This window comes from Sapajus apella, unplaced genomic scaffold (assembly GCF_009761245.1).
Source record: "Sapajus apella isolate SASKATOON/1434 unplaced genomic scaffold, GSC_monkey_1.0 scaffold66, whole genome shotgun sequence".
NCBI classification, from domain to species: domain Eukaryota; kingdom Metazoa; phylum Chordata; class Mammalia; order Primates; family Cebidae; genus Sapajus; species Sapajus apella.
Window position 1 is genome coordinate 786,682 of NW_022437006.1, and position 27,856 is coordinate 814,537.

The 27,856-nt window shown below is 42.8% G+C and overlaps 1 protein-coding gene across 6 annotated transcripts in view; it reads left to right on the plus strand.

Moving 5' to 3' along the window:
* Positions 1-691: 691 nt before the first annotated feature.
* The window catches only part of BICD1 (BICD cargo adaptor 1), a 283,414-nt gene continuing 256,249 nt past the window's right edge, over positions 692-27,856 (plus strand). For 5 of the 6 annotated variants that reach the window (XR_004259913.1, XR_004259912.1, XM_032248278.1 and 2 more), the window contains exon 1: positions 728-1,085. Coding sequence is in view for 4 of the 6 variants with exons in the window: in XM_032248278.1 (XP_032104169.1) it covers positions 873-1,085 (213 nt within the window). In the remaining 2 variants the exon portion in view is untranslated. Of the gene's footprint in view, positions 1,086-27,856 lie in introns of all 6 variants that reach the window. The other variant, XM_032248276.1, reaches the window with a different exon arrangement.

The following is a 27,856-nucleotide window of genomic DNA, read 5'->3' on the forward strand; positions in this document are numbered from 1 at the left end:
TTTTGTTTGCTTTCCTCGGAAGAAGGCGTTCCAGACAGTTTCCTTAGCTTCGGCCCTGGACGTAGCAAGAGAGCCCGGGCGCCCACGCCGCTCTCGAGGTCTTCCACCGCAGCGGGGACAAAGCCCTGGGAGGAGCTCCCGCCCCTGCTAGCCGGGCAGGGCGGAGGCTCCCCCGCCGCGCGCGCCCCAGCGCTTCCCCGTCCCGGGCCCGTCGCCTGCGCCTCCGCCTAGTGCGCCTCGCGGTGCAGCGCCCAGCGGGAGGCGCCTCGGGATGTTTCCGTCTGATCCTTCCCTCCTCCCCCCGCGCTGACTCCATCCGCTCCCCGCCCCCTGCTCGGAGCCGCCGCCACGCGGGAAGGGAGGGAGCCGGCCCCGAGACTGCATCATTCCGCACCGGCTGCTGCAGGGCCAGAGGGAGCAGGTGGAGCGAGCGAGCGGGGCGCGAGCCGGACGGAGCGCGCCAGACCCAGGGCGAGACTGCAGTGACGCGGCCCGGGAGACATGGCGGCCGGGCGTCTCTGAATAAGCAGAATCCGGAGCCCCTCGCCGCCCCCGGCCGCCGCAGCCCTGGCCATGCCGCACCACTGCTAACCGCACGCAGGGGCCGGCCCCGAGGACACATGCGGCGGCCGCTGCCGCCTCGCCCCTGACCCTCTGATCTCCATGTTGCATTTCTCGTCAGTTTCTCGGGTGGTGTAGCTGCCGCTGCCGCTGCCTCAAGAGCCGGCGGGGCGTCGCGCTGCTCATTCATCCAGCGGCACTTTCTTTTCCATTTCCACCCATCCTTCTCCATTTCCTTCTCCCTTTCCCCGCCAGCTTTGCATCTCTGTCCCTCACCCCGTCACCCTCTCCTGCATCCATCCACCGGGGCTATGGCCGCAGAAGAGGTATTGCAGACGGTGGACCATTATAAGACTGAGATAGAGAGGCTGACCAAGGAGCTCACGGAGACCACCCATGAGAAGATCCAGGCTGCTGAGTACGGGCTGGTGGTGCTGGAGGAGAAGCTGACCCTCAAACAGCAGTATGACGAGCTGGAGGCTGAGTACGACAGCCTCAAACAGGAGCTGGAGCAGCTCAAAGAGGTGAGTTGCCTGTCACCTCTCCCCTTCCTGGCCCTCACTCCCCCCACCCGCAAGGCCCACTCATCATGATCAAGAAGTCATAAAGGATGTGATTGAAAGGACTGTTTCTTCGTCTAGGGCCCTTTGTTGATAAGAAAAGATTGAAAGAATCCATTGTTTTCTCCCCCAAGAGAAAAATTGCCAAATAAGTGAATCTATAAGCTGGAATTTGGGAGGCAGTGCTGTTTGGCGTGCGGGGGAGGGAGATTCATAAGAGTCTTCAAGTCTCAGCACTCTAAGGCGACATTCAAGTGGGTTGGAATGTATAAATCAAACTTCTCAAAACCGCTGTTATCTCAAACCCAGGTTTCAGCGACAATCCCTTAGTCTACAAAAGTGATGAGGCTTATGCTTGAGGAGCCACAATTTCAGGATATAGACTGTATGGTATCTCAGCTTTTCTCACTCCTTGGTGAGAGAGGGAACTCCTCACCAATCCCATTTGACAAAGGCTGGGCAATCTTCGTTCTGCTTGGCTTTAGTCATTCCTGTTATTAGGCAGCAGGAGAAAAACAACTTTGCTGGGTGATCCCACTGCCTCGATTTCACCTCGGAGCGAGGCTGGGCCATGCCCAAGTCTTATGAGGTCACCCTGACTAGAAAAAATTGAACTCACCTACTCACCTACAAATAGTCTGAAAGAGTGGTGTGTGTATCAAATACGTGGGTAGTGTTGCATTTCAAATGAGGCTCTTCTGGTTGAAATGATATATTTATAAAACCAGACTATCACAAATGGGTGATGTATGATGTCTATCTTTAGTTTTTTGGTATTTGGCTTCTTTTAAAAGCTGTCTGATGTATGGGAGAAAACAATGAACGTGCTTTGATTTCCTATCAAGCACTCTTAAGAACATACATGTTCTTTAAGTAACTCGGTCTGTTTTATCTGATTCCTGAGGCACTATGGGTAGCAAGTAACCAGTTATAAATTTAAATGCAATATACGCTGCTTTTCTGTGTGTGAAGTCCTTATTTTAGGTGGATATTGACATATAAATGTTAATTATGAGTTGGCATATAATATTATCAAAAATCAATTTCTTATGAGTTTGGTTTTTCTTGGGAGGGGTCTTAGGCTGTTACAGTTAAAAGATGTGATTTATAGTATATTCAATCAACTTGCCTTCTAATTTAGTATGTAATATGGTAACCATTTATACTTTTAGATGTCATATTTTTCTTTGGATACCTGTCTACCAAAAAATAAATGTACTACTTATGATTAAAAACCCCAGCTAGGAATCTAATCTTTGTGTGTGTCAGCCTGTAAATTTCTAATTCATGTCTTATTTACCATGTGCCTGCCTGGTCTTAACAGCTGGACGTGTTTATATTTTCCAACTTAGATTAGACTGACGTGTTTAAATGCAGTGATGCTAAACCTCATGAAGTGAGGAAGCAGGATGGTGACTGTAGTTCTCAGAGATGTCTTGATATTGTCTATACCTATCAGCACTGCTTTGCCAAGACAGGAAAGTGCAAACCAGATAGTGGCAAGCCATCACCTTCTTGATACAGGAGATGGACTTAATTGAATGACATGTCCCTGTTACTGACCTTCCTGCTTGATTTGAACAATCCTTTTAGGGATATTTCTGTCACTGCACTTACCTTGCATAGCAAACCTTGATGCAATTATGTTTTGCCTTTGCTATAATATGAGCTTTGCATCCAAAGTCTTTTAACACAAAAGCTAGCACACAATGGGCATGAAATATTTTATGAAAGAATCAATTTGTACTAGAGGAAGACACACTTTTATTAAGCATTCACTAGTCAATATTGGTTAGTGTTAGAGAAATACTAAGGAAATTAGGATGTATAGGAAGTGACAGATATTAATAAAACTACATGTATTAGTTTCACCAGCAGTAATTAGAAAAATGAGAAAAAATGTTTTGTAGGAATAATGCAACTGTGATTTCTTAATACAGAGTAATGCAAATACCAATTAAATTTTTCTCTAAATATTTTAATGTATATTTTGTTCTGTATAGCAGGAGGTTAATATAAATTTATCAGCATTATTATTACTAAATGATTCTTGTTGATATATTCAGTAGCATTTAGCATAAATGAAATTCAATTTCAGGTTCCTAAAAACTGGTTTATATATTTATATTATAGTTGATTATTTGATAGTGAGGCCTATTATTTTTATTCTTTAAGCATGGGATATACTTTAGTTGGAAATATTACTTAAATGAGTTAAATGAGTTTCAAGTAATATTTCTTGTATGAAAAGTAAATCTAAAGTAATTGTGCAAACTGAAGTGTTCCAACAGTAATATCATATAGAAGTCAGTTTTGAAAAATATATTTTGTGAGTGTTTTGATTTTTCAAAAGGAAGTTTTGCTCATTATCAGGTGTATATAGTAAATAATGTTGCATTATATCTATAAAGCCAAGCATAAAATAAATCTTTGGCTTATTTCTAGGCTCTTTCAACAAATATGACTTATTTAAAAATAATTAGATCAGTTTATGGGAATATCAACGGAAAACTATTTTATTTATTTAATTTTTTTGAGACAGAGTTTTGTTCTTGTTGCCCAAGCTGGAGTGCAGTGGTATGATCTTGGCTCACCGCAACCTCCGTCTCCCGGGTTCAAGTGATTCCCCTGCCTCCTCAGTAGCTGGGATTACAGGCGTGCACCACCACGCCCAGCTCATTTTTTTGTATTTTTAGTAGAAATGGGGTTTCACCATGTTAGCCAGGCTGGTCTTGAACTCCTGACCTCAGGTGAGCTACCTGCCTCAGCCTCCCAAAGTGCTGGGATTACTGTGTTGCTATCTTTCTTCCCAGGCTAGGTACTACTGTGACAATAATGCGAGTGGGCAGTGTTGCCTGCAGATGTGCAAAATCAAGAAGATGAAATTCATTAACTTTTTAAAATCCTAGTTATTTCTTCTATCGACCCAATTGTTTTTTGACCTGGCCTGATGTCGCTTAGTGCTTTGCATGGACTGCTATAATTCAGCTCACAGTACTAAGGATTTGAAAAACGGATGACTTCTAACATCATCAGAATGTTCTCCTTTTCATGATGCTTTGGGCAGCTGGACAGAGCAGTACCGTCCACTCGAATACTTGAGTCTGGTTTTGTGATATCACAAGTAACACTTACTCTTCAGTGACCTGAGGGGCACCCATGCCCAGTCATGTTCAGGGCCTGGCTGATTATATGTTTGGGATGTGCGTAAATCAGCACTGTGTGCCGGTCACCCAGGCCAGAATAGTGTTTGAAGAAGAGTCACAGCTCTAAAATAACCTGGACGCTGAAAATATACATATATAAAAATACCCTAGATCTTAAACTTAAGAGTTTTTTTTTTTAACTTAAACATGTTTGAAATTTAGAATGCTATAAAGTTGAAAAAGAGCCCCTTTAGAAAGGAATGATTCAGCATTACTGGTGGCATTTTAAAAAGGAAATGTGTCTGTGAGACAGCTTTAGAAAAGTTTTGTAGCTTGGATACAGTAGACTATGCACTAATGAGCTTCAACCCATTTTCTTGCTCATTTTGTCAACCCTGACACCAAGGAGAGTTACCAGCTGCTGAGGAAGCACTTTTTGGACATTGGGAGGCTTTTCCTTTTGGAGCCAGCTCTATGCTTTTTCAGGGCTATAGTTAAGTCATTCAACACATAAATATGTACTTACACAGTTTTAGAGCTTGTCACATTGGTGACCTGATGAATGCCATTTAAATTACCTAGATTCATCTTTAAGCAGAATTAATTTTTTTCCCCTCAGATGCTTAGAAAGATTGTTAGTTTCTTCTATATTTGTAAGTTCTAAATCACGAAATCATATGGCAAGAAAAACCCCAGATTTCTTTTCCAGTCTATGAATAAACATAAAGAGAAAGTTAATACTCAATTGATCTACCTTAACTATGATTTTAACTTCTCTCGATTTTTTTTTTTAAATTTACATTTACCATCAAATTAATTTTAAAATCTAAAATATATTACCATCTGCTTTTGGAAGCTCTTTACAAACAATCTTAACAAACAATCACTTTCAATCACATCTCTTGTTTTCTGGACCTAGTCGCTCTAATTTGCACTATCCCTTCTTTTTTTTTTTGAGACAGAGTTTTGCTCTTGTTGCCCAGGCTGGAGTGCAATGGCACGATCTCGGCTCACCTCAACCTCTGCCTCCTGGGTTCAAGCAATTCTCCTGCCTCAGCCTCTGGGTAGCTAGGATTACATACGTCTGCCACCATACCTGGCTAATTTTGTATTTTTTGTAGAGATGGGATTTCTCCATGTTGGCCATGCTGGTCTCGAACTCCTGACCTCACGTGATCTGCCCGCCTCAGCCTCCCAAAGTGCTAGGATTACAGGCGTGAGCCACTGCGCCTGGCCCCTTCTTTTTATTTCAAATCAAGATTTCGTCTCTGATGAAGTTATTTCTCAGATATAACTTAGCAAGAATTTATCATCTTTCATCACATTCCCTATGTTTATGTGAACATGTATAACAGCCATGGTTTGAAGATTTCTTCAGAACTTTTTGCTTGCAAATATTTTGCGCTATCATCCCCTTAAATATACTTGTACTCATGGATATTGCTTTCCAGATTTGAAAATATGATAATTAATTACTTGCATGTTGAACTATACATAAAGGACTTGCCCACACATAAGATTCCACCTGTAATTATGGCTTGGAAGGAGAGAAGGCCACGAAGGGCTGTATCGTCTTAGTATTAAGTAATTCATTATGCTAAAGGAGAGTGCAGGTGAAGTCGAGTGGCAGGAGACTCAATTGGGAAATGGCCTGTCTTGGGGATGTGGAGCCATTGAAAATAAATGAAACAGTCACTGTGTTTAATCTTACCAATCTTCAAAACAATTAAAAGGGCTTATTGCTCATTTTTACTGATAAGCAGATAATAAAAGGAATAAAGCGTTGACTTAGGTACAAGGCTCCATTTACGACCAGGTTCTTTACAAGCCTTGCCTCTAATTCATGCAGCAATTCTTACACAAGGTAGGTGTTGCTTGCATTATACAGAAGAGGAAACTGGATCTTAGAGAGGTTTAGGGCACTTCCCAGGGCAACAAAACTAAGCGATGAAACTTGGAAGAAGCCCACTTTCTTTTCCGTGCATCATACTACCTTAGAGTGTGAAACATCTCTGCCAAGTCTACAAGTGCAATATAGAAGGCTGTGGTGATGGTCGTAGTGGGTGGATTGAGGCTGTACAGTGGGACAGGCATGACAGCCGGGGTCGTGAGGGGATGGCACATCTGAGAGCTATTTGGGAGGTAGGGTGAATAGGCACTGGGTATTACTATATGTGCAAAGTGAAGGAGAGGTGGAGTTGAGTATCTTCTCAGGCTGGATAGGAGGTGGTTCTATTTACAAAGGAAGGTGTTATGGGCAGAGCAGTTTTAGAGAGTGAAATTGATGCTCAAGTTGTATGAGTTTTTGTTGTTTTTGACACAGGGTCTTTCTCTGTCACCCATGCTGGAGTACAGTGGTGTCACGGCTCACTGCAACCTCAACCATCCTGGCTCAAGTGATGCTCCCACCTTAGCCTCCCAAGGACCTGGGACTACAGACATATGCCACCATGCCAGGCTAATTTTTTATTTTTATTTTTTGAGACTGAGTCTTGCTCTGTTGCCCCGGCTGGAGTGCAGTGGCATGATCTCAGCACTGCAACCTCTGCCTCTTGGGTTCAAGCGATTCTCCTGCCTCAGCCTCCTAAGTAACTGGGACTAAGGAGCATGCCACCACGCTTGGAGAATTTTTTTTTTTGAGATGGAATCTCACTCTGTCACCTAGGCTGGAGTGCAGTGGCCTGATCTCAGCTCACTGCAACCTCCACCTCCCGGGTTCAAACGATTCTCCTGGCACCCACCACCATGCCTGGATAATTTTTTTTTTTTTTTTGAGATGGAGTCTCACTTTGTCACCCAGGCTGGAGTGCAGTGGCCTGATTTCAACTCACTGCAACCTCCGCCTCCCCGGTTCAAGGGATTCTTCTGCCTCAGCCTCCCAAGTAGCTGGGATTACAGGTGCCCCCCACCACACCTGGCTAATTTTTGTGCTTTTCTTCTTTTTTTTTTTCGAGACAGAGTCTTGCTCTGTTGTCCAGGTTGGAGTGCAGTGGCTCGATCTTGGCTCACTGCTACCTCCGCCTCCTGGGTCTAAGCAATTCTCCTATCTCAGCCACCCATAGCTGGGATTACAGGTGTGCGCCACCACGCCTGGCTAATTTTTGTGTTTTTTTTTAATTAGAGACAGGGTTTCACCATGTAGACCAGGATGGTCTCAATCTTCTGACCTTGTGATCCACCTGTTTCAGCCTCTCAAAGTGCTGGGATTACAAGCGGTAGCCACCATGCCTGGCCTAATTTTTGTACTTTTAGTAGAGAGAGGATTTCACCATGCTGCCCAGGCTGGTCTCAAATTCCTGAGCTCAAGCGCTCTGCCTGCCTTGCCCTCCCAAAGTGCTGGGATTACAGACATGAGCCACCGTGACCAGCTACAGAAGTCCTTTTAATTCATGTTTTCTTTGCTGGGGAAGCATACATTGCATGATAGATTCAGATACTCAACTTTCTTTCTTTTTTTTCTTTTTTGAGACGGGGTCTCATTTTGTCTCCCAGGCTGGAGTGCAGTGGTGTGATCTCGGCTTACTGCAGCCTTGACCTTCCGGGCTCAAGCAGTCCTTGGGCCTCAGCCCCCAAATAGCTGGGATTACAGGCGTGTGCCGCCATGCCTTACTAATTTTTGCATTCCTTTTTTGTAGAGATGGGGTTTCGGCATGTGGGCCAGGTTCGTCTAGAACTCTTGAGCTCAAACAGTCTGCCTACCTTGGCCTCCCAAAGTGCTAGGATTACAGGTTAACCCTCAATTTAATAAAAAAATTAATTTGTGCAATTGGTTGTTATTTTATTCAAGCTTAATTTCTAGAATATGGTAAACAATAATGTTTTCATTAGTTAATTTGATTACTTTCTGAATTAGGAGGAATGCAAACAAACGATGGGGAAAGAAGCTGGCTGGGCACAATGGGGTCTAAGAAGGAAGCCTAAGTGGCATATTAGCCCTTATTCACCCTTTAGGGTTATGGGGGCTGGGAGCAACAGTACTCACTGTTCACTGACTAATCTTTCTTAATCTTATTTAACCTTTATTGAAGATGCATTAGCACTTTTTAATTTAAGTGGGTTTTTTTTTCTATTTTCTTTCTTCTTTTGGTGGGGGATGTGGGGGATGCGGGGGTCTCACCATGTTGACCAGGCTGGTCTTGAACTCCTGGCCTCAAGCGATTCTCCCTCCTTGGCCTTCCAAAGTGCTGGGATTACAGACATGAGCCATTGCACCCAACCTTTTCTATTTTTCATTTCAAGAGTTTGCTTTTTAAGAATACAATTGTTGGCCGGGCGCGGTGGCTCAAGCCTGTAATCCCAGCACTTTGGAAGGCCGAGGCGGGTGGATCACGAGGTCAAGAGATCGAGACCATCCTGGTCAACACGGTGAAACCCCGTCTCTACTAAAAATACAAAAAATTAGCTGGGCATGGTGGCGCGTGCCTGTAATCCCAGCTACTCGGGAGGCTGAGGCAGGAGAATTGCCTGAACCCAGGAGGCGGAGGTTGCGGTGAGCCGAGATCGCGCCATTGCCCTCCAGCCTGGGTAACAAGAGTGAAACTCCGTCCCAAAAAAAAAAAAAAAAAAAAGAATACAATTGTTTAATTAATGAGTTTTAATTGCAGTACTCCAAGCTAGATAAAAGCATATACAAATTAAGAGTTTTCTTTTCTTCACCCCTAGTTCTGTCTCTGTCGTTAACACTTTGCTGAGTATTCTTCTGTACTTGTTTTGAATGTCTTTAAACATATAGGCAGGGTTTTTGTGGGTTTTTTTTTTTTTTTTTTTTGCTGCTTTTCTTCTTTGTTTTTATAAAAACAGGATCTTGCAACCTGGTGTTTTAAATTTAGTAGTATGTCCTTTTAAAAGGCAGGTATTTCTGAGACAAAGATATATTTTTAAAGTACCGGTGAACTGTGAAGAAAATGAGAGGGTTTAGGGAAGAAAACCAGAGAAGCTTAGAGAATTTGGGTGATCCTGGGGATGTGGGAAGGTGATACAGGTGGTACCCTGAGGGTAGCATGGGTGGTAAGTGAAAGAGAAAAAGATGTATAGGTTTGTGTAAAAGGAACTGAGAGAATTTGGTTGCCCCATAGCAGACCCGTATAATGATGCTAGGGGAAAAAATGGACAGTATCCTGGGTGAATTAGCAGTGATTTTGATTCCTTGTCTTGTTGGCTGCTGATGGAGATACATGTATCAGCATAATACCTGGCTCATTTCCATGGCCAGCAAGAGCCAGTCCTGCAGTGTGATCACATCCTGTCCATTCTGGGTGTTGGTGGCAAGCCAGGATGATTCAGGCAGTTGGGCTTTATTATGTTATCCCTTCTTTGCCCTCTGAAAGCTGAGTTTTGAAATAGTTCGAATCTTATTCAACATCTCAGATTCAGCATGTGGTACAGGAGATGGAGAGAAAAGGGTACAAAAGAGGAAAATGTTCAGTGAAGGTGTTCTTATTACAATGGAGGGGAATATGAAAGTGGAAATTGATACCTTTTCCTCTTGGGATTTAATTATGTCTGTAAAATTAAGGTGTTGTAATACGTAATCTCTATGATTTTTTACCAGCTCTAAATCTCTGAGATGGCTGTGTTTTAGAGCTACCTATTTTGCATATTTATCTGCCTGTCCTTTACTTTTCAAATTCACTTAATATTTTTTCCATAGTACGAAATAATTTTGCCTTGTTGCAGTAATTTTCACCTAACCTTCAGGGATCTTCCATCAACTGTTTTCTGTATTTTTTCTCCTTTCCTTTTCTACTCTGGTCACTCAGCTGTAGCCAAGATAATCCACCTTATTTTAGCACTTGCGCTATGCCCCCCTCCCCATATATATATATTTTGAGATGGGGTCTCACTCTGTCACCCTGGCTGAAGTGTAATGGTGCAATTACAGCTCACTGCAGCCTTGACCTTCCAGGTTTGAGTGATCCTCCCACCTCAGCCTCCAGAGTAGCTGGGACCACGAGTGCACACCACCATGCTGGTTATCTTTATGTATATGTATATGTATATCTATCTATATTTTTGTGCCTGTTTTTGTTTTTACTGGAGGTACAGGTGGCCCAACTAATTTTTAGAAATTATTATTTGCAGAGATGAGGTTTTGCTCTGTTGTCCAGGCTGGTCTCGAACTTCTGGGCTCAAGCGATACTCCTACCTCAGCCTCCCAAAGTGTTGGGATTTTAGGCATGAACTGCTGTGCCTGGCCCTCTACATGTTTTGTTTTTTTTTTAAACCACCTCATAATTCTCTTTTTCTTTGAACACTTGGCCCAAACCCACTTTTCTTCTGGATTCATATTACTTTTCTAATCCCACCTATTATTTTATAGAACTGATAGATTAGGTTTGCTTTTATTGACACATTTGTACTTGGCTTCAGCAGAACAAGGCCCTGTGGGTCACTGGGGGCCATATTTTGGATCAAAAGAAATCACTTTCTGACAAGGATAGTTGTCCATTAATGAAATGAGGCAGCCTTTTAGGAAGTAATAAATTCCTTGTCACCAAAAAGGAGAAGCTAGTCAGCCACTTGCTGAGAATGCACTACAGGGGGTTCATCCTTAAGAAGAGGCATGTTTAGGCGGGGCGTGGTGGTTCACGCCTGTAATCCCAGCACTTTGGGAGGCCGAGGTGGGCGGATCATGAGGTCAGGAGCTTGAGACCAGCCTGGCTAACATGGTGAAATCCGTCTCTACTAAAAATACAAAAAATTAGCTGGGCATGGTGGTGTATGCCTATAATCCCTGTTACTCGGAAGGCTGAGACAGGAGAATTGCTTGAACCCCGGAGGGTGGAAGTTGTGGTGAGCTGAGATTTCGCCATTGCACTCCAGCTTGGGCAACAAGAGCAAAACTCCATCTCAAAAAAAAGAAAATGGAAGAGGTTTATCTAAAATGATCTCTAAGGTTCCTTCTTATTCTGATTTTTTGGATTTTTATCATTCCAGGTGTTTAAAATAATTTCATATGTTCATGTTTTTTATGCTCCTTTTCCCACCACTAGAGCACAGTGTTTCCAACATGGTTAAAATTTTTTGCTTTAATGTTTGGCATTTCTTTCTTTCTTTTCCTTTTTTTTTGTTTTGAGACAGCCTCTTGCTCTGTTGCCCAAGCTGTAGTGCAGTGGTATGATCTCGGCTCACTACAACTTCAGCCTCCCGGGTTCAAGCAATTCTCCTGCCTCAGCCTTCCAAGTAGCTGGGACTACATATGCACCACAATGCCCAGCTAATTTTTATATTTTTAGTAGAGGTGAGGGTTTTCCATGTTGGCCAGGCTGGTCTCAAATTCCTGTCCTCAGGTGATCTGCCTGACTTAGCCTCCCAAAGTGCTGGGATTACAGGTGTGAGCCACTGCACCCAGCCTGATGTTTGGCATTTCACACTATTTGATGACTGTAAACATTTGGAGTGTTTTCAGAATGTCTCAGAACTTTATTTTCATTTATGTTTTTGCTTTATTTTCAGAAGAAAACTGATGGGTAATATAAAGCTTTAACATAAGTGTATCTCTAAATTTGGAGAACTTTCAGTGAAACTGTACATTTTGAACTTACATGTTGTATTTAGGGAAGTCTACAGCCTCCAGAATCTTCCTTTTCACACACATAATTTTATATTTTGTTGTTTACGCCTAGTCCAGTATTTTATATTCAGCATTGTCGACTAGTCAGCCCCCAGTATCCGTGGGTTCATCATTCTTGAATTTTGCATCCTTGGATTCAACCAACCTTGGATTGAAAATATTTGGAAAAAAATTGCATCTGCACTGAACATGCACAGGCTTTTATTGGTCATTGTTACCTGAATAATTCAGTATAACTGCTATTTACATAGCATTTACATTGTATTAGGTATTATAAGTAATCTGGAGATGATGTAATGTATACTGGAGGATGTGTATAGGTTCCATGCAAATACTACACTATTTTATCTCACGGACTTGAGCATCTGTAAATTTTGGTATCTGCAGGGGGTGTCCTGGAATCTCCCCACCCTCACCCATACTGAAAGATGACTGTATTTATGTTATATACCACTTCAAGATTTTCTTTCTGCTTTAGATTGCCCATTACCTCTTCATCTGTTTCATTTATTCATTCAAAAATTTGTATTGAGTGGCTACTGTGTCAGGCATGGTGCCACTTGCTGGAGATACAGTGTTGAACAAGACAGACGCGATGGAGCTGCCTGTGTGGAGCTTATGTTTCAGACTGGGAAGAGAGTCAACGAACATCCACACATATTTCAGTTGTGAGGGGTGCCATGAGGGAAGAGACAGACTGGCTGGGGAAAGTGTGATCAGGCAGTCTTCCCCAGGAGATGAGACTGGAGCCCAGACCTGCATGATGACAGGGAGCCAGTCATGTGGAGACTGGGGAATATGATTTTTTTTTTTTTTTTTTTGAGACGGAGTTTCGCTGTTGCTGCCCAGACTGGAGTGCAATGGCACGATCTCGGCTCACCGCAACCTCCGCCTCCTGGGTTCAAGCAATTCTCCTGCCTCAGCCTCCCGAGTAGCTGGGACTACAGGCACGCACCATCATGCCCAGCTAATTTTTGTATTTTTAGTAGAGAGGAGGTTTCACCTTGTTGACCAGGATGGTCTCGATCTCTTGACCTCATGATCCACCCGCCTTGGCCTCCCAAAGTGCTGGGATTATAGGCGTGAGCCACCGCGCCCAGCCGGGAATATGATTTTTAAGAAGAGGACAAGTGCCAAGATCTGCGAACTCTGTTGTAGTTGTTAGGGGAAATGATGGGTTACCATGCTCTGTAAAAATGACCATTCATATTTGAAATATGACCATTCTGTAACATAGTGTGTTGCCTATTGGATTTTTCTTTTTTTTTTTTTTTACTTCAGGAGAGTTAAATCACTCATTGGAAGTGGAGCCTGGCTTCAGCATGTGAATCCCAGTCCCCTTAGAGTTGCAGCCAGAACCTCTCTTCTGTATTTCCAGCTTGACTAAATGACCCCATGGGCGTAGAAGTGTTTAGTAAGAAAATCTGGGTCCAGGTACAGTGGCTCATGCCTGTAATCCCAGCACTTTGGGAGGCTGGCCAGGAGTTCGAGATCAGCCGTGACCAACATGGCGAAAACCCATCTCTATTAAAAATACCAAAATTAGCTGGGTATACTGGCATGCATCTATAGTCCCAGCTACTTGGGAGGCTGAGGCATGAGAATTGCTTGAACCTGGGAGGCAGAGGTTGCAGTGAGTTGAGATCATGCCACTGCACTCCAGCTAGGGCAATAGAGAAAGATTCTGTCTCAAAAAAGAAAAACAAAAACTGGGAAGTTATGAGCTAATATATAAACTTTCATTGCACAGTCTTTTAAAGTTTGTTGTTTCTACTTTCTGAAAATGAAAACATTAAATCCTTTCCGAAAACCAGAAACTATCAAAAACTTGACTGTATTAGACAGAGATGTATGTTAAATTTGAGTGCATTTAGTTTTCCATTCTCGAGGACTGTTTCAACTTTCTTTTAAAAGTTATCTCTTATTGTGTCTAGTTTATTTTATTCTCTTTGCAGTTTTTTTATGCCAACTTTACACATTTGTAAATAGAATATTGAAAAAGAACTTTTTTGAGTGATTGATCTCTAACTTCTGGGTGACTTTTAGTTGTTCTTTTGATCGTACATCTTTACTGTTTTCCAGCACTTTAAGGAAAAAAAGCACTACTCCAAAATGTCACGTTTAACTGCTATGTTTCTGTCTTTAAATTTAGAATTGAAAATGAGAACCTGTTTACATTTATGGGAACAATAACAATATATGTGCAGTAACAGCGATTTCCTTAAGAATGTTTTGTTGTGGTTTGGCGTGGGTCTGTAATAGAAGGTTCAGAATGATGGGTCTTTGTTTTTGTCTTGCATACTGCAGAGTAATGTGGAATCAAACGCCACTGTTGAAGAGCCCTTAGTCATCAATTTTTGGAATTGGAAAAGGTTTATATTGTAACAAGGATGGGCCTTTTTGATAAGCCCTACTGATTGCTACTTTCCAGATGGTTTTGGGAGATATTTTGAAGTTGACCTTGTGTGAGGTAACCAGATGGAAACAGGATGAGTTTAATCTTGTACATGACTTCTTTTGTTGAGCTGGAGATACTGTTATCTTGCAGATTATCTTGTTGGCACGCATGACAATTTTTTTTTGTCCTATAAATCACAAACTGTCTTTCTTTCTGCTAAGGTTGGTGTGCTTTGATTGTTAAAGCTCCAAATCTCAAGAAAATATAATTAGGATGGAAAATCAACCAATGGAGAGAGAGAAAAAAAAGAAAAAAATATAATGCACTCCAAACCAATTATAAATAGCTTTGAATTGTTGACTCCATAGATAATTTTTAAAAATTGATACCAGATCTTAATTAATGTTGGCATTAAAAACTAATGGTAGGCCGGGCACGGTGGCTCAAGCCTGTAATCCTAGCACTTTGGGAGGCCGAGGCGGGTGGATCACAAGGTCAAGAGATCGAGACCATCCTGGTCAACATGGTGTAACCCCGTCTCTACAAAAATACAAAAAATTAGCTGGGCATGGTGGTGCATGCCTGTAATCCCAGCTACTCAGGAGGCTGAGGCAGGAGAATTGCCTGAACCCAGGAGGCGGAGGTTGCGGTGAGCTGAGATCGCACCATTGCACTCCAGCCTGGGTAACATGAGTGAAACTCTGTCTCAAAGAAAAAAAAAAAAAAAAAAAAAAACTAATGGTAGCCAGGCACAGTGGCTCACGCCTGTAATCCCAGCATTTTGGGAGGCCAAGGCAGTTGGATCATTTGAGGTCAGGAGTTCGAGACCAGTCTGGCCAACATGGTGAAACCCCATTTCTATTAAAAATACAAAAATTAGCTGGGTGTGGTGGCACGTGCCTGTAATCCCAGCTACTTGGGAGGCTGAGGCAGGAGAATCTCTTATAATTGTGCCACTGCACTCCAGCCTGGGCAACAGAGCAAGACTCCATCTCAAACAAACAAACAAACAAATAAACAAAAACTAACTATGGTTAATGATCTAGTGATCTGAACAACAGAAGATCTCAGTTTGTCAATTTTTTTTTTTTTTTTTTTTTGAAACAGGGCCCCACTCTCTTGCCCAGGCTGTGATCTCAGCTCATTGCAGCCTTGACTTCCCAGGTTCAAGTGATCCTCTCACCTCAGCCTCCTGAGTAGTTGGGACTACAGGCATGAGTCACGATGCCCAGCTACTTTTTTTGTATTTTTTGTAGAAACAGTGTCTCACAATGTTTTGCAGATTCGTCTTGGACTCAAGCAATCTACCTGCCTTGGCCCCCAAAAGTGCTGGGATTACAGGCGTGAACCGCTGCACCCAGCCTCAGTTGGTCAATATTTTATGATAATTTAGAACTAGAATCCTTTCTTAAGAGCATTGTCAGATCTTCTACCTTAATTTCTGTAGTTATTTCCAGTCATGTTTTATAATCAAGTGCTAGTTTTCATTGTGGCCAAATAAGTGATATATATATATATATATATATATATATATATATATATATATATATATTGAGAGGTAGTTTCGCTCGTTACCCAGGCTGGAGTGCAATGGCGTGATCTCGGCTCACCGCAACCTCCGCCTCCTGGGTTCAGGCAATTCTCCTGCCTCAGCCTCCCGAGTAGCCAGGTCTACAGGCATGCGCCACCATGCCCAGCTAATGTTTTGTATTTTTAGTAGAGACGGGGTTTCACCATGTTGACCAGGATGGTCTCGATCTCTTGACCTCGTGATCCACCCGCCTCGGCCTCCCACAGTGCTGGGATTACAGGCTTGCGCCACCGCGCCCGGCCAAGTGATATATTTTTGTAAATTATATTAAAGTGCTTGTGACAGTCCAAGCGATTATTTGCTAAAATTTAGATCAGGATCTCAAAACTACAATTACATTTTTAGATAATGGTCACAATAAGTCTTTTCATGAAAAAAGCAATGAAGAAAGCTCTAAACCAATGAGATTTTAGTCATCATTAATCAATGCCAAGCAAAAAAATTTTAAGATGCATTTAAATTTGTGATGCCAGTGTGATCCAGAAATTTGGAAAATGAAATGCTGTGAGCAGATAGGTCATTGCGTAAACATAACTAATGATTCGTTCATTCATTCCTACAGTAATGATTCAGTTTGGGATTCTGGTGTTGAGAATGAATAAAGTAGATAGCACGTTAGATGGTCCAAAATGCTATGGGGGGGGAAAACCCCTGGGGACAGGAAGATGGCATGTGAGGTGGAGGAAGGTTATGATTTTCAATAGAGTGGTCAGAGAGAGGCTCATCGAGAAGACACACTAAGGAGGCCATGTGGCTGGAGGGGACTGAGCTAGGGGGTGAACAGTAGGTGGGATCAGAGAGGGGGTCACATGATGTAGCAGCGTCTATGTTTTCAGGACTTTGGCTTTTGCTGTGAGTGAGATGGGGAACTTGCAGAGAGCTGTGAGGAAAAAAGTCACAATATTCTGCAATTTTTTCCCCCTGCATTGAGATAAACTCTGCATACATTCAAGCAAGACTAAGACCCCCTTCAGGGAAAAGGAGTTTTCATTAACTCAGTATCCCATGAGGTAAATGACATTCTCTTCCTTCCCACCATAGCGAGTGTCTAATAGATGATTATGGTATTGCACTTATTTAGGCTAAGAGAAAAATAAAGATGAAGTCATTAAGACAGCCAGTTCTGGTCAGGCGCAGTGGCTCACGCCTATAATCCCAGCAGTTTGGGAGGCCAAGGCTGGTAGATTACCTGAGGTCAGGAGTTTGAGACCAGCCTGGCCAATGTGGTGAAACTCCATCTCTAAAAAAATCTAAAAAATTAGTTGGGTGTGGTGGCGCATGCCTATAATCCCAGCTACCCGGAGGCTGAGTCAGGAGAATTGCTTGAACTGGGGAGACGGAGGTTGCAGTGAGCGAAGATCACACCACTGCATTCCATCATGGGTGACAGAGCAAGACTCCATTTCAAAAAAAAAAAAAGCCAGTTATTGGAAAAGAGGCTTGAATAGAGCACTCGCTTTAAAAATAACCATTTGTTTGCCTAGTTTAAACCTATTTACTCAAGACACTGCGCTGACTTGCCTGGTTCCTTGTACCTGAATCTTTACCTAACTGTCTTGTTCCTCTCTGTCCTTTATTCTCCATATTATGAGCCATCCGGTAGACCCTGGTCAAAGGGGACATAAACGTAGTCTCAATATTGTATTACTAGTTCTGTGCTACAGTTGTCATTCAAGTTCTTGAGAAACTGGAATTAATGCTTGCTATTCATTTATTCGTGTATTAAATCTTTAGAGAGCATGATCTATATGCCAGGCATTATGCAGGCTATACACAAATGAGGAAGACATAATATTTATTTTTAAGTTACTTATTTCTTGTTGGAGGCAACAGAGATAAACAAAACATGCATCACCACACCCAGCCAATTATTGTATTTTTAGTAGAGACAGGGGTTTCACCATGTTGGCCAGGCTGGTCTCAAACTCCTGACCACAAGAACATGGGTTTTTGAGTTAAGACCAGACTATGTTTGAATCCCTTCAGCGGGACTCCATGTTTGGGTCCCCTTCCATGAACACTCCCTTCGTGGAAGCCGTCTTTCTCTCTCCTGGATTTCCCCTCTGGGGTCCCCTTCCACACTCTCTCGTGGAGGCCTGTCTTCCCCTCCTAAACTCCATCTCTCTCTATTCCCTTCCACTCAGGGTGGAAGCTGCGTTCCTCTCCTGGATTCCATCTTTCTGGATTCTTTCACTCAGTGTGAGAGTTAGCTGTTTCTTTCTCTCTCCTTCTCCTGTTTCTCTCTCTCTTTAAATAAATAAATAAATAAATAAATCCCTTTAGCAGCTATGTGATCTTAGGCCAATACTTGAAATGATGTGAACATTGGTTTATTCCTCAGTAAAATGGAGAACGATAATAAGTGGCAAGGAAAAACGCATGTGAAGGATTTAATACGGTACCTGACATATGACAAGCGCTTGGTAAGTGATGGATGTGATGGTGATAATAATAATAATAGTAATAATAATGAAATAATAATGTGTTGCTTGTGCTTGATAGGAGTGGAGGGTAGCAAACTCAGCTTGAATGGGAGAAAACTCCCTGATCAGGCAACATTTGAGAGGGTTTTGAAGAATGAGTAGGGATTTTCTAGGGAGAGAAGAGGGGCAAAGTCGCTCAGGAAGATGAAACAGCCTGTAGAGGAGGGAAGGCTGTAATGATTGCTGCCGGTCAGTGTCTGTGTTGTTGCAGTAGGTGGTAGATGGAATGGGGTGGGAGGGGAGGTGAGCCTGGAGAGATGATTTGGGGCCAGATGGTGAAAGCCACATGAGGGGGCTTGTCAGTTTCTGCTAGCCAAGGCCTCAGCATCTGAGTGTATGTAACAGAGTCGGCTGCAGGAAGGCCTTGCCTTTGAGAGCCAGGTCTGGAGTACCTCCAACTAACAAAGGGTCTGGGAGGATCTGCTGCTCCCATGCCCTCCTTAGTGTGTTTTAGAGTCTGTTTGAACCTTCTGGGATCCTGTGAATTAGAGAGTGGCAGCTCCTCAGTTTAACTTCTGTTGTGACCAGGTTGCCTAATTGGCTTTGGTTTGGGCACCCACTGTCCTTCTGTGTGGTTGTATAGATGCTGCTCCTGATGACCCTGATCTCTCACAGACTCCTCTGATTCTTGACTCTTGGCTTTGGGAGCCCCTAACGCCCTACAGTCTTGACTTAGCTTCTAATGGTTGATCAGACCCTTGGATGTTGAGCTCTTTCCATACTAGACTTGAATGTTCCCTTGCCCATTTGATTTGTTAATTAGGATTCGTTGGCTGTTACCCTGCTCTCGTCTTTTCTCTCTGTTGCTGCTGATTCAAGTTTAACCTCTGTTTTCCTTCTCGTCTGGGAAGTTTCCCTTATGCCTCTTGAAACAGGGTTGAGAGCACTTAAGGAGCTCAAACTTTATACTGGATTTCATGAAAGAAGCATTGAAAGTTTCAAAGCAGGAGAGTGACATAATTAGCTTTATGTTTTAAAACGAATTTTTGACTTTAGATTCTGGCAGTACAGTGGTCCTGTGGTCTAAGACCTCTGACTAACCTTCCTGGTGGCAACAGCTGAAAATGCTGAGTGAAATAAAAAACTAGCCCTTACATTGAATGAATGAAATGACTACTTGGTAAGGATGCTCAGAGGCAAAAACTGAATTAAGCAAGAACTCTTAGAGGTAAGCAGTGCATTGGCTGGGCGCATTGGCTTAGCCTGTAATCCCAACATTTTGGGAGGCTGAGGTGGACAGATCGCTTGAGCTCAGGAATTTGAGTCCGGCTTGGGCAACGTGGCAAGACCCTGTCTCTACAAAAAAAAAATGTGAAAATTAGCCGGGCATGGTGGCACACAGCTGTAGTCCTAGCTACCTAGGAGCCTGAGGTGGGAGAATCGCTTAAACCCAGGAGGAAGAGGTTGCAGTTAGCTGAGATCACGCCACTGCACTCCAGCCTGGGCAACAGAGTGAGACTCCATCTCAAAAAAAAAAAAAAAAAGTAAGCAATGTGTCAAATCTGATTTTTTTTCCTTGAATGCATTTGTGGAATCAGTATTGGTTCAAAATTGAGCATTAGTCTTCTGGCCACTTGGAGTAGAGAAAATGGGAGATAAAGCCTAGAATATCTTCAGATTTGGGCCGCAGAGGACTCTACAACCATTGTGGAGGGAACTGGACGTGGTGGGAAAAATTGTATACCTCTTCTCAGACTTCATACCCCACCAATGGGCTCTCACCACATTTGCAGACCGTTCACACTGAGTGTGTGTGTAGAAGGGGAAATCTTAAGGTTAGAATGAGAGTGAACGCAGGCTGGCCATGCCTACAGCTGTCTTTGAAGACGCTCCCTATCCTGTTGGGCTGGAAATAGTTACCATAGATAGTATTCTAAAAAAGATAGGCGCCGGCCAGGTGCAGTGGCTCATATCTGTACTCTTAGCATTTTGGGAGGCTGGGGCAGGCAGATCCTTTGAGGCCAGGAGTTTGAGACTAGCCTGGCCAACATGGTGTAACCCCATCTTGACTAAAAATACAAAAATTAGCTTGGCATGGGGGTACAAGTCTGTAATCCCAGCTACTTGGGAGGCTGAAGCAAGAGAATCGCTTGAACCCAGGAGGTGAAAGTTGCAGTGAGCTGAGATCACGCCACTGTACTCCAGCCTGGGCAATAGAGTGAGACTGCCTCAAAAAAAAAAAGCTAGGCGTGGTGGCTCACACCTGTAATCCCAGCACTTTGGGAGGCTGAGATGGGCAGATCACGATGTCAGGAGTATCTTAAATTAAAAAAAAAAAAAAGAACCTGCAGTAAATAAAATTGCAAAAATATAAACATAATATACAAGGAACAGGCACCAGGCACCATTGGCTCCACATCCTCGTCATCACTTGGAATTGTCAACTTTAGAATGTGTGCCTCACTGGTAGATGTGACAGTGTATCTACTTCCTTATGGCTTTAGTTTGCATTTTTTGTGGCTCTTATGAGGTCATGCCTCTTTAGTATTTACGGGCATTTATGACTGTCCTTCACTGAAATGCATTTCATGTCTTTCCTCATTTTACCATTGGATTGTTTAGATTTTTCTTGTTGATTTGTAGGAGTATACATCTATACCCGTATTCCATCTACTAAGCCTTTTTGGTTATTTAGATGTGTTGGAAATATCTTTTCACAGTCTGTGGCTCGTCTTTTCACTCTTCCTTTGGTGTCCTTTGATGAAGAGAAGCTTATAATTTTAATTTAATTGATTTGTCACTCTTCTGTGTTTATAGGTTGTGTTTTTCTATGCTTAAGAAATTCTTTCCATGAAGTCATTAAAAACATTCACCTATATTGTCTTCTGAATATCTTATGATTTGCCTTTTTTTTTTGAGACGAAGCCTCGCCCAGGCTGGAGTACAGTGGCGCAATCTCAGCTCACTGCAACCTCCGCCTCCTGGGTTCAAGCAATTCTCCTGCCTCAGCTTCCCAAGTAGCTGGGGCTACAGGTACACGCCAGTATGGCTGGCAAATTTTTTGTATTTTTAGTAGGGGTGGGGTTTCACCATATTGGCCAGGCTGGTCTCGAACCCTGAATTCCTGATCCGCCCCAGTTTGCCTTTTATATTTAAATCTTTAATTCTCCCTGGAATTGATTTGTGCATTTGGTGTGAGGTAGAAATCTAATTTAAATTTTTTCCCATGATTCTGCCCCACCCACCCAAAAAAATTAAATAGCCAGTGATGTCAGTATCACTGGTTACTGAACAGTTGATCTTTCCTGCACTAATTTTCAATGTCTATATTGTTATAAATCAAGTATTTGTATATGCATGGGTCTATTTTTGGACTATTCTGTTACATTGTTTGTTGGCCTATTCTTGTGCAAATACGACACTGCCTCACTCTTACCATTTTAAGTTCTTGGTAACTGATGGAATATTCTTCCTATTTTGTTCTTCCCTGGGAGTCACTGGCTTTGGAAACCTTCCTGCCGTCATAGACTTTTTGCTTTGGAAAGCTCTCAACATTTACAAGGAAGCAATGAGTGTGAATGAAGGCAGATCACACCGTTGATTTCCATTTCCCCAATAAGCATTAAGGAGGATGATGTTGAGGGTCTGGTTGTGGTTGTCTTAGACTTTGCATATGTTTTTATAAGCAGAGCAGACAAGCTCCAACAAGGGAACTCAGTGATCTAATTAGATGTTACTAGAAATCTTATTGGGGCTGTGATCTTACTCTTTTGTTTTTGAGATGGAGTTTCGCTCTTATTGCCCAGGTTGGAGTGCAATGACTGGTTTCGGCTCACTGCAACTTCCGCCTCCTGGGTTCAAGTGATTCCCCTGCCTCAGCCTCCCAGGTGACTGAGATTACAGGCGCCTGCCACCATGCCCTGCTATTTTTTTTTATTTTTATTTTTTATTTTTAGTAGAGACAGGATTTCACCATGTTGGACAGTCTGGTCTTGAACTCCTGGTCTCAGGTGATTCACCTGCCTTGGCCTCCCAAAGTGCTGGGATTATAGGCATGAGCCACCGTGCCTGGCTTGATCTAATTCTGAAGAAGTCACTTTGGAGAAAAATATTATTTAAGGGCTTTTCATAAAGTATTCAAAAAGGTACAAGTTCTAATCTAACACTGCCATTTGTGGTTTTTGAGCAAGCGTATTCGCATTTCTACTTAAGCATCTGAAGTATTGCCTCTCTCTCTGGAAAAATTCTTCCCTTGGTTATTTTTCTCTTGTCACTGGAAGAATACATGCCTGCACGAATTCTCTATCCACTTAAATGGTCTCTTTAGGTATAAATAACCTCATGATCACATAAAAGTTAAAGCTTTAATGGAAAAGACTCAGATGAAATATTACCTAAGTAGGAATTAATTGCTTTTTATCACTTTACATTATTTCATTTTTAGTATTATGAAAAATATAATTGTTCCTTTTCTTAAAAAATTCAGTGTAATTTGTGCTCAGTTTTAGACCCATAATTTTTCCCATATGTTTATAGTTTAATTATATTTTCAAGCCAAAATACTTGAGTTTTTTTTCTATCATAATATTGTCAATATGAGAAATATACTTTTAGTTTAAAATACCTTTTAAAACTTTTTTTTTGTTGTTTTTTGAGACAGGGTATTGTTCTGTTGCCCAGGCTGGAATGCAAGGGTACGATCTTGGCTTACTGTGGCCTTAACATCCCAGGCTCAAGCAACCCTCCCGCCTCAGCCTTCCAACTAATTTTTTTTTTTTTTTGAGAGGGAGTCTCACTCTGTCACCCAGGCTGGAGTGCAGTGGCATGATCTCGGTTCACTGCAACCTCTGCCTCTCAGGTTCAAGCAATTCTTCTGCCTCAGCCTCCCAAGCTGGGACTATAGGCATGCACCACCACGCCTAGCTAATTATTATATTTTTAGTAGAGATGAGGGTTTCATCATGTTGGCCAGGTTGGTCTTGAACTCCTGACCTCAGGTGATCTGCCCAGCTTGCCCTCCCGAAGTGGTGGGATTACAGGCGTGAGTCACCGTGCTCGATGCCTCCTCGACATTTAAATAAAATCATATTTTAAAATTGAGATGTAAGCCTACACTGCCCCCTTATCACTTATCTCTAAGTTTACTTCCTAGACCTGGTTTGTACTTTTGATTTAGTACTTTCAAAGTGTGATTTTCTTTTAATAATTATTTTTCTGTTGCAGTATGTTTCAACTCTTCTTGGTCTTGAAAAGATTTGTGAGTTTTTTTGACAAAAGGTGGTGGTAATTCACTATTTTGGTGGATCCAGTAAAGGGGGCTGCTCTCTTACCAGCTGATTATTGCCCCCAGAAGCAGCCCTACCATGCCTTTATTGGTCAGTTAGCCAAAATTTACACATTTACTCTGAGGCTTACAAAAATACTGTGCTCGTAAAAAGCCCTCCTTCACATTTTGTGAAACAGTTGCATGGTGATTTGGGATATTTTAAGTTTACCATCACCTCCCTGTCCTCTGCAAAAATAAAAGTTGTGGCTGGGCGCGGTGGCTGACGCCTGTAATCCCAGCGCTTTGGGAGGCCGAGGCGGGTGGATCACGAGGTCAAGAGATCGAGACCATCCTGGTCAACATGGTGAAACACCGTCTCTACTAAAAATACAAAAAATCAGCTGGGCATGGTGGTGCGTGCCTGTAATCCCAGCTACTCAGGAGGCTGAGGCAGGAGAATTGCCTGAACCCAGGAGGCGGAGGTTGCGGTGAGCCGAGATTGCGCCATTGCACTCCAGCCTGGGCAACAAGAGCGAAACTCCGTCTTAAAAAAAAAAAAATAGATAAATAAATAAAAGTTGTGGAAGACAAAAACAACTCTGTTGCATAAAAAGGAAAACTTGGTGTAGGAAAAAATAACTAGGAATGATGGCTAGGTGACAGTGTACTCCTAAACTGAAGATCTAAAAAAATTCCTGATCGTAAGTAAGAAAAATTATGTAGTTATCTATCCATTGCATACCTGATGACTGAACACTTGTTATGGCCCAGGCATTTGTACCCTAACGGTGCCTGGGTACAAAGTTCCTGCCCTCAGTGGGTTGACACACTTGTAGGGGAGAAAGGCAACAAAAGCTTAAGCAAGTCAATATGTAATTTTACATGGTGATAGGTGCTAAACAGTAAATAAAGCAAGGAGGAGGAATAACAAGACTGGCGGGGGTGCTGGCTGGGGTGGTCATTTGAGAAACGAGGGCCAGCCATGGCCTTTCGGAGGAGATGACATTGGAGCTGAATCCCAAGTGGTCAGAAGGAGCAAGGCGGGGAAAGATTTCCATTCCCGGGTCAAAAGTAACAGCAAGTGTAAAGATGGTGCGACAGGAATGAACTAGGTGTTTGTGAACATGGCATGTTGGTTGCTGCGAGCCTTTGGGGCGCGGAACTACACTGTGGGACTGTGTGGCTCAATACAGGACAGTTAGCATCCCTGGCCACTCTAATTACAAAAACATAGTCACACATTCTAGACACCTGCTCTCTGCCTCCACCCCAAGGGGGCAGTACTGCCTTCAACCAGGACCCCAAAAGACTCTAGTGTGGCGCTTGTTGGGGTGGGGGAATACGAGAGGGGCAGTGGAGGGAGTGGTCAGCAAGCAGGTTCTTTGAGCCCTGGCAAGAAGTCTGGATTTTGTTTTAAGCCACCTGAGTGATGTGATTTCATACCTTTTTCTTTCTTTTTTTTTTTTTTTTTTGAGATGGCTCCTTGCTCTGTTGCCCAGGCTGGAATGCAGTGCATGACCTGGGCTCACTGCAACCTCCGCCTCCCGGGTTCAAGTGATTCTCCTGTCTCAGCCTCCCGAGTAGCTGGGGCTACAAGTGCGCACCCAGCTAATTTTTTGTATTTTTAGTAGAGACAGGGTTTCACTGTGTTAGCCAGGATGGTCTTGATCTCCTGACCTCTTGATCTGCCCGCCTTGGCCTCCCAAAGTACTGGGATTACAGGTGTGAGCCACTGCACCCGGCTCATACATGTTTTTAAAAGATCACTCTTGTTGTTCCTTGCAGACAGTGGAAGAGTGAGCCAAGTTAGGAGGCTATTGCAGTAGTTCAGGTAAGAGATGATGGCGGCTTGGACTGAGTGGGAATCTGCTTGAGAATGAGAAGTGATCGGATTCAGGATGTATGTTGAAATATTTGTTAATTAATTAACTATGGGAGGCAAAAGAAGGTGGAGAAATCAGGATGGCTTCTAGGTTTCTTATAAGGAGCTAAGAAGAATGCTAAGAAATCATATAAGGAGATATAAAAATGAAGGAATAAAACTATTTCACACTTAAATTTAGGAGATGAAATATTGCTTATTTGAATTTGAAAATTCTTATGGATACCAATATTGATACTTTGTTTGAAAAAGAACTTTCAGATGAGTCTGCTGGTGGGGCATGGTGACTCATGCCTGTAATCCCAGCATTTTGGGGGCCTGAAGTGGGTGGATCATTTGAGGTCAGGAGTTTGAGACCAGCCTGGCGAACTTAGTGAAACCCCATCTCTACTAAAAATACAAAAATTAGCCAGGTATGGTGGTGCACACCTGTAATCCTGGCTATTCGGAAGGTTGAGGCAGGAGAATCGCTTGAACCTGGGAGGCTGGCGGAGGTTGCAGTGAGCCAAGATTGCACCGCTGCACTCCAGCCTGGGTGACAGAGCAAGACTCCATCTCAGAAAAAAAAAGATGAGTCTGCCAAAACATTTCTCATTTGGAAGGGATTCATGACTTTGCCAGAAAAACAAGCAGCATCCTATAGTTATAATGCTCTATGATGTAATTTACTGGACTTAAGTTGGCTACATTTCATGATGCATATTAAGTGTGGAACCACATTTTTTTAGTTTCTGTTATAAAATTAAAATGTTAAGTCATTCTTATAAAGTCAAACTAGCCACGTGTACTCGTTTAACATTCTGTGAAACCAACTTCGAGTTACTGAAATGGATGCCAGTACTTTTTAAACCAGAGTTAAAATAATTATTTATAGGAAGCAGTTGTGCACTCTAGATTAGGAACATGGAGACTGGAGCATAAATATATTCTTGAGCTAGAATTAAAGTAAAACATGTGACCGATGGAAATAACTGGCAGGAAATTACCTGCCATGGAGCTTGGTAAGCCTTTGTTGACTCACTCGCACTGCTAGATCATGCGATGGTCACTGACAGCCAGGGAGGCGAGTAGGCTAGTCCAAGTGAAAAGCTGATATGATCTTTGTCTGCATGAACAGAAACACTGTTTGTGATGTGATGATAATGCTGGCTTCTTGCTCCTGGCATAGTGTATTCTAGGTAAAATGGTCCAGAGGCCAATGGGATACAGAACTCAATGTACTATTAAAAAAGACCTTCTCTAATGACTAAGCGCAGAGTGAAAGTGAGCAGGCCATCTAAGGAGAGAGACTTCCCTGTTGGCTCATCATGATGTTTAAGCAGAAGCCAAAAAGCTACTTGGTAGGAATGTCAAGGAAGTGAGTCAGGTGTTTTCGGCACTGTGACTCCATCATTGTGCCTCTCTCCTTAATACCTCAGAATTAGAATAAAGTCTTGATAACAGTAGTTGCACAGTCCCGTGGTTCATTTTGCAATGACTGCTTGGTTGTTAAACTCTCTAAGTGAAACACCATAGTGATGGGAGCAATGCCGGCAAGCCTGGCCACTTTTAGTCTACAGCAGATATTGCGAACTGGTATCCCGTGGCCACAGTCAGCCCTGGTGATTTATAAACATTTTGATTTAGGGATCTGCTTTTTTCTGCTTTTTTCAAGGAGAATCACATAAACTGGATTTCAGGCCAGTCTCAAAAAACTGGAAGATTTTACAGAGCCTGGGGCCCACATTTCTGTGCGGTATCAGAGGGTGGAGCTGAATGAGTCCTCCTCTCCCCTCTCCCCTCTTCATTCTCTCTCTCCCCGATTTTTTATTTTTATTTTTAGAAATGGAGTCTTGCTCTGTTGCACAGGCTAGAGTGCAGTGGTGCGGTCTTGGCTCACTGCAATCTCTGCTTCCCAGGTTCAAATGATTCTCCTGCCTCAGCCTCCTGAGTAGCTGTGATTACAGTTGCATACTACCATGTGCATTTTGTATTTTTAGTAGAGACATGGTTTTGCCATGTCGTCCAGGTTGGTCTTGAACTCCTCGCTTCAGGTGATCCACCATCTCGACCTCCCAAAGTGCTGGGATGAACCACCACACTTGGCTTTTTCTTTTCTTTCTTTCTTTTTTTTTTTTTTTTTTTGAGACAGGGTCTTGCTCTGTCACCCAGGCTGGACTGCAGTGAGATGAATACAGCCCACTGCAGCCTAGACCTGCTGGGTTTAAGTCATCCTCACATCTCAGCCTCCCGAGTATCTAGGACTACAGGTGTATGTCACCACACCTGGCTAATTTTTAAGTTTTTTGTAGAGACAACACTTTGCTATATTGTCTGGCCAGGTCTTAAATTCCTGGACTCAAGCGATCTTCTGCCTTGACCTCCCAAAGTGCTGGGATTACAGTCATGAATCACTGCACCTTCACCTTTCTTTCTTTTTTTCTTTTTCTTTTTTTTTTTTTAAGACGGGGTTTCAC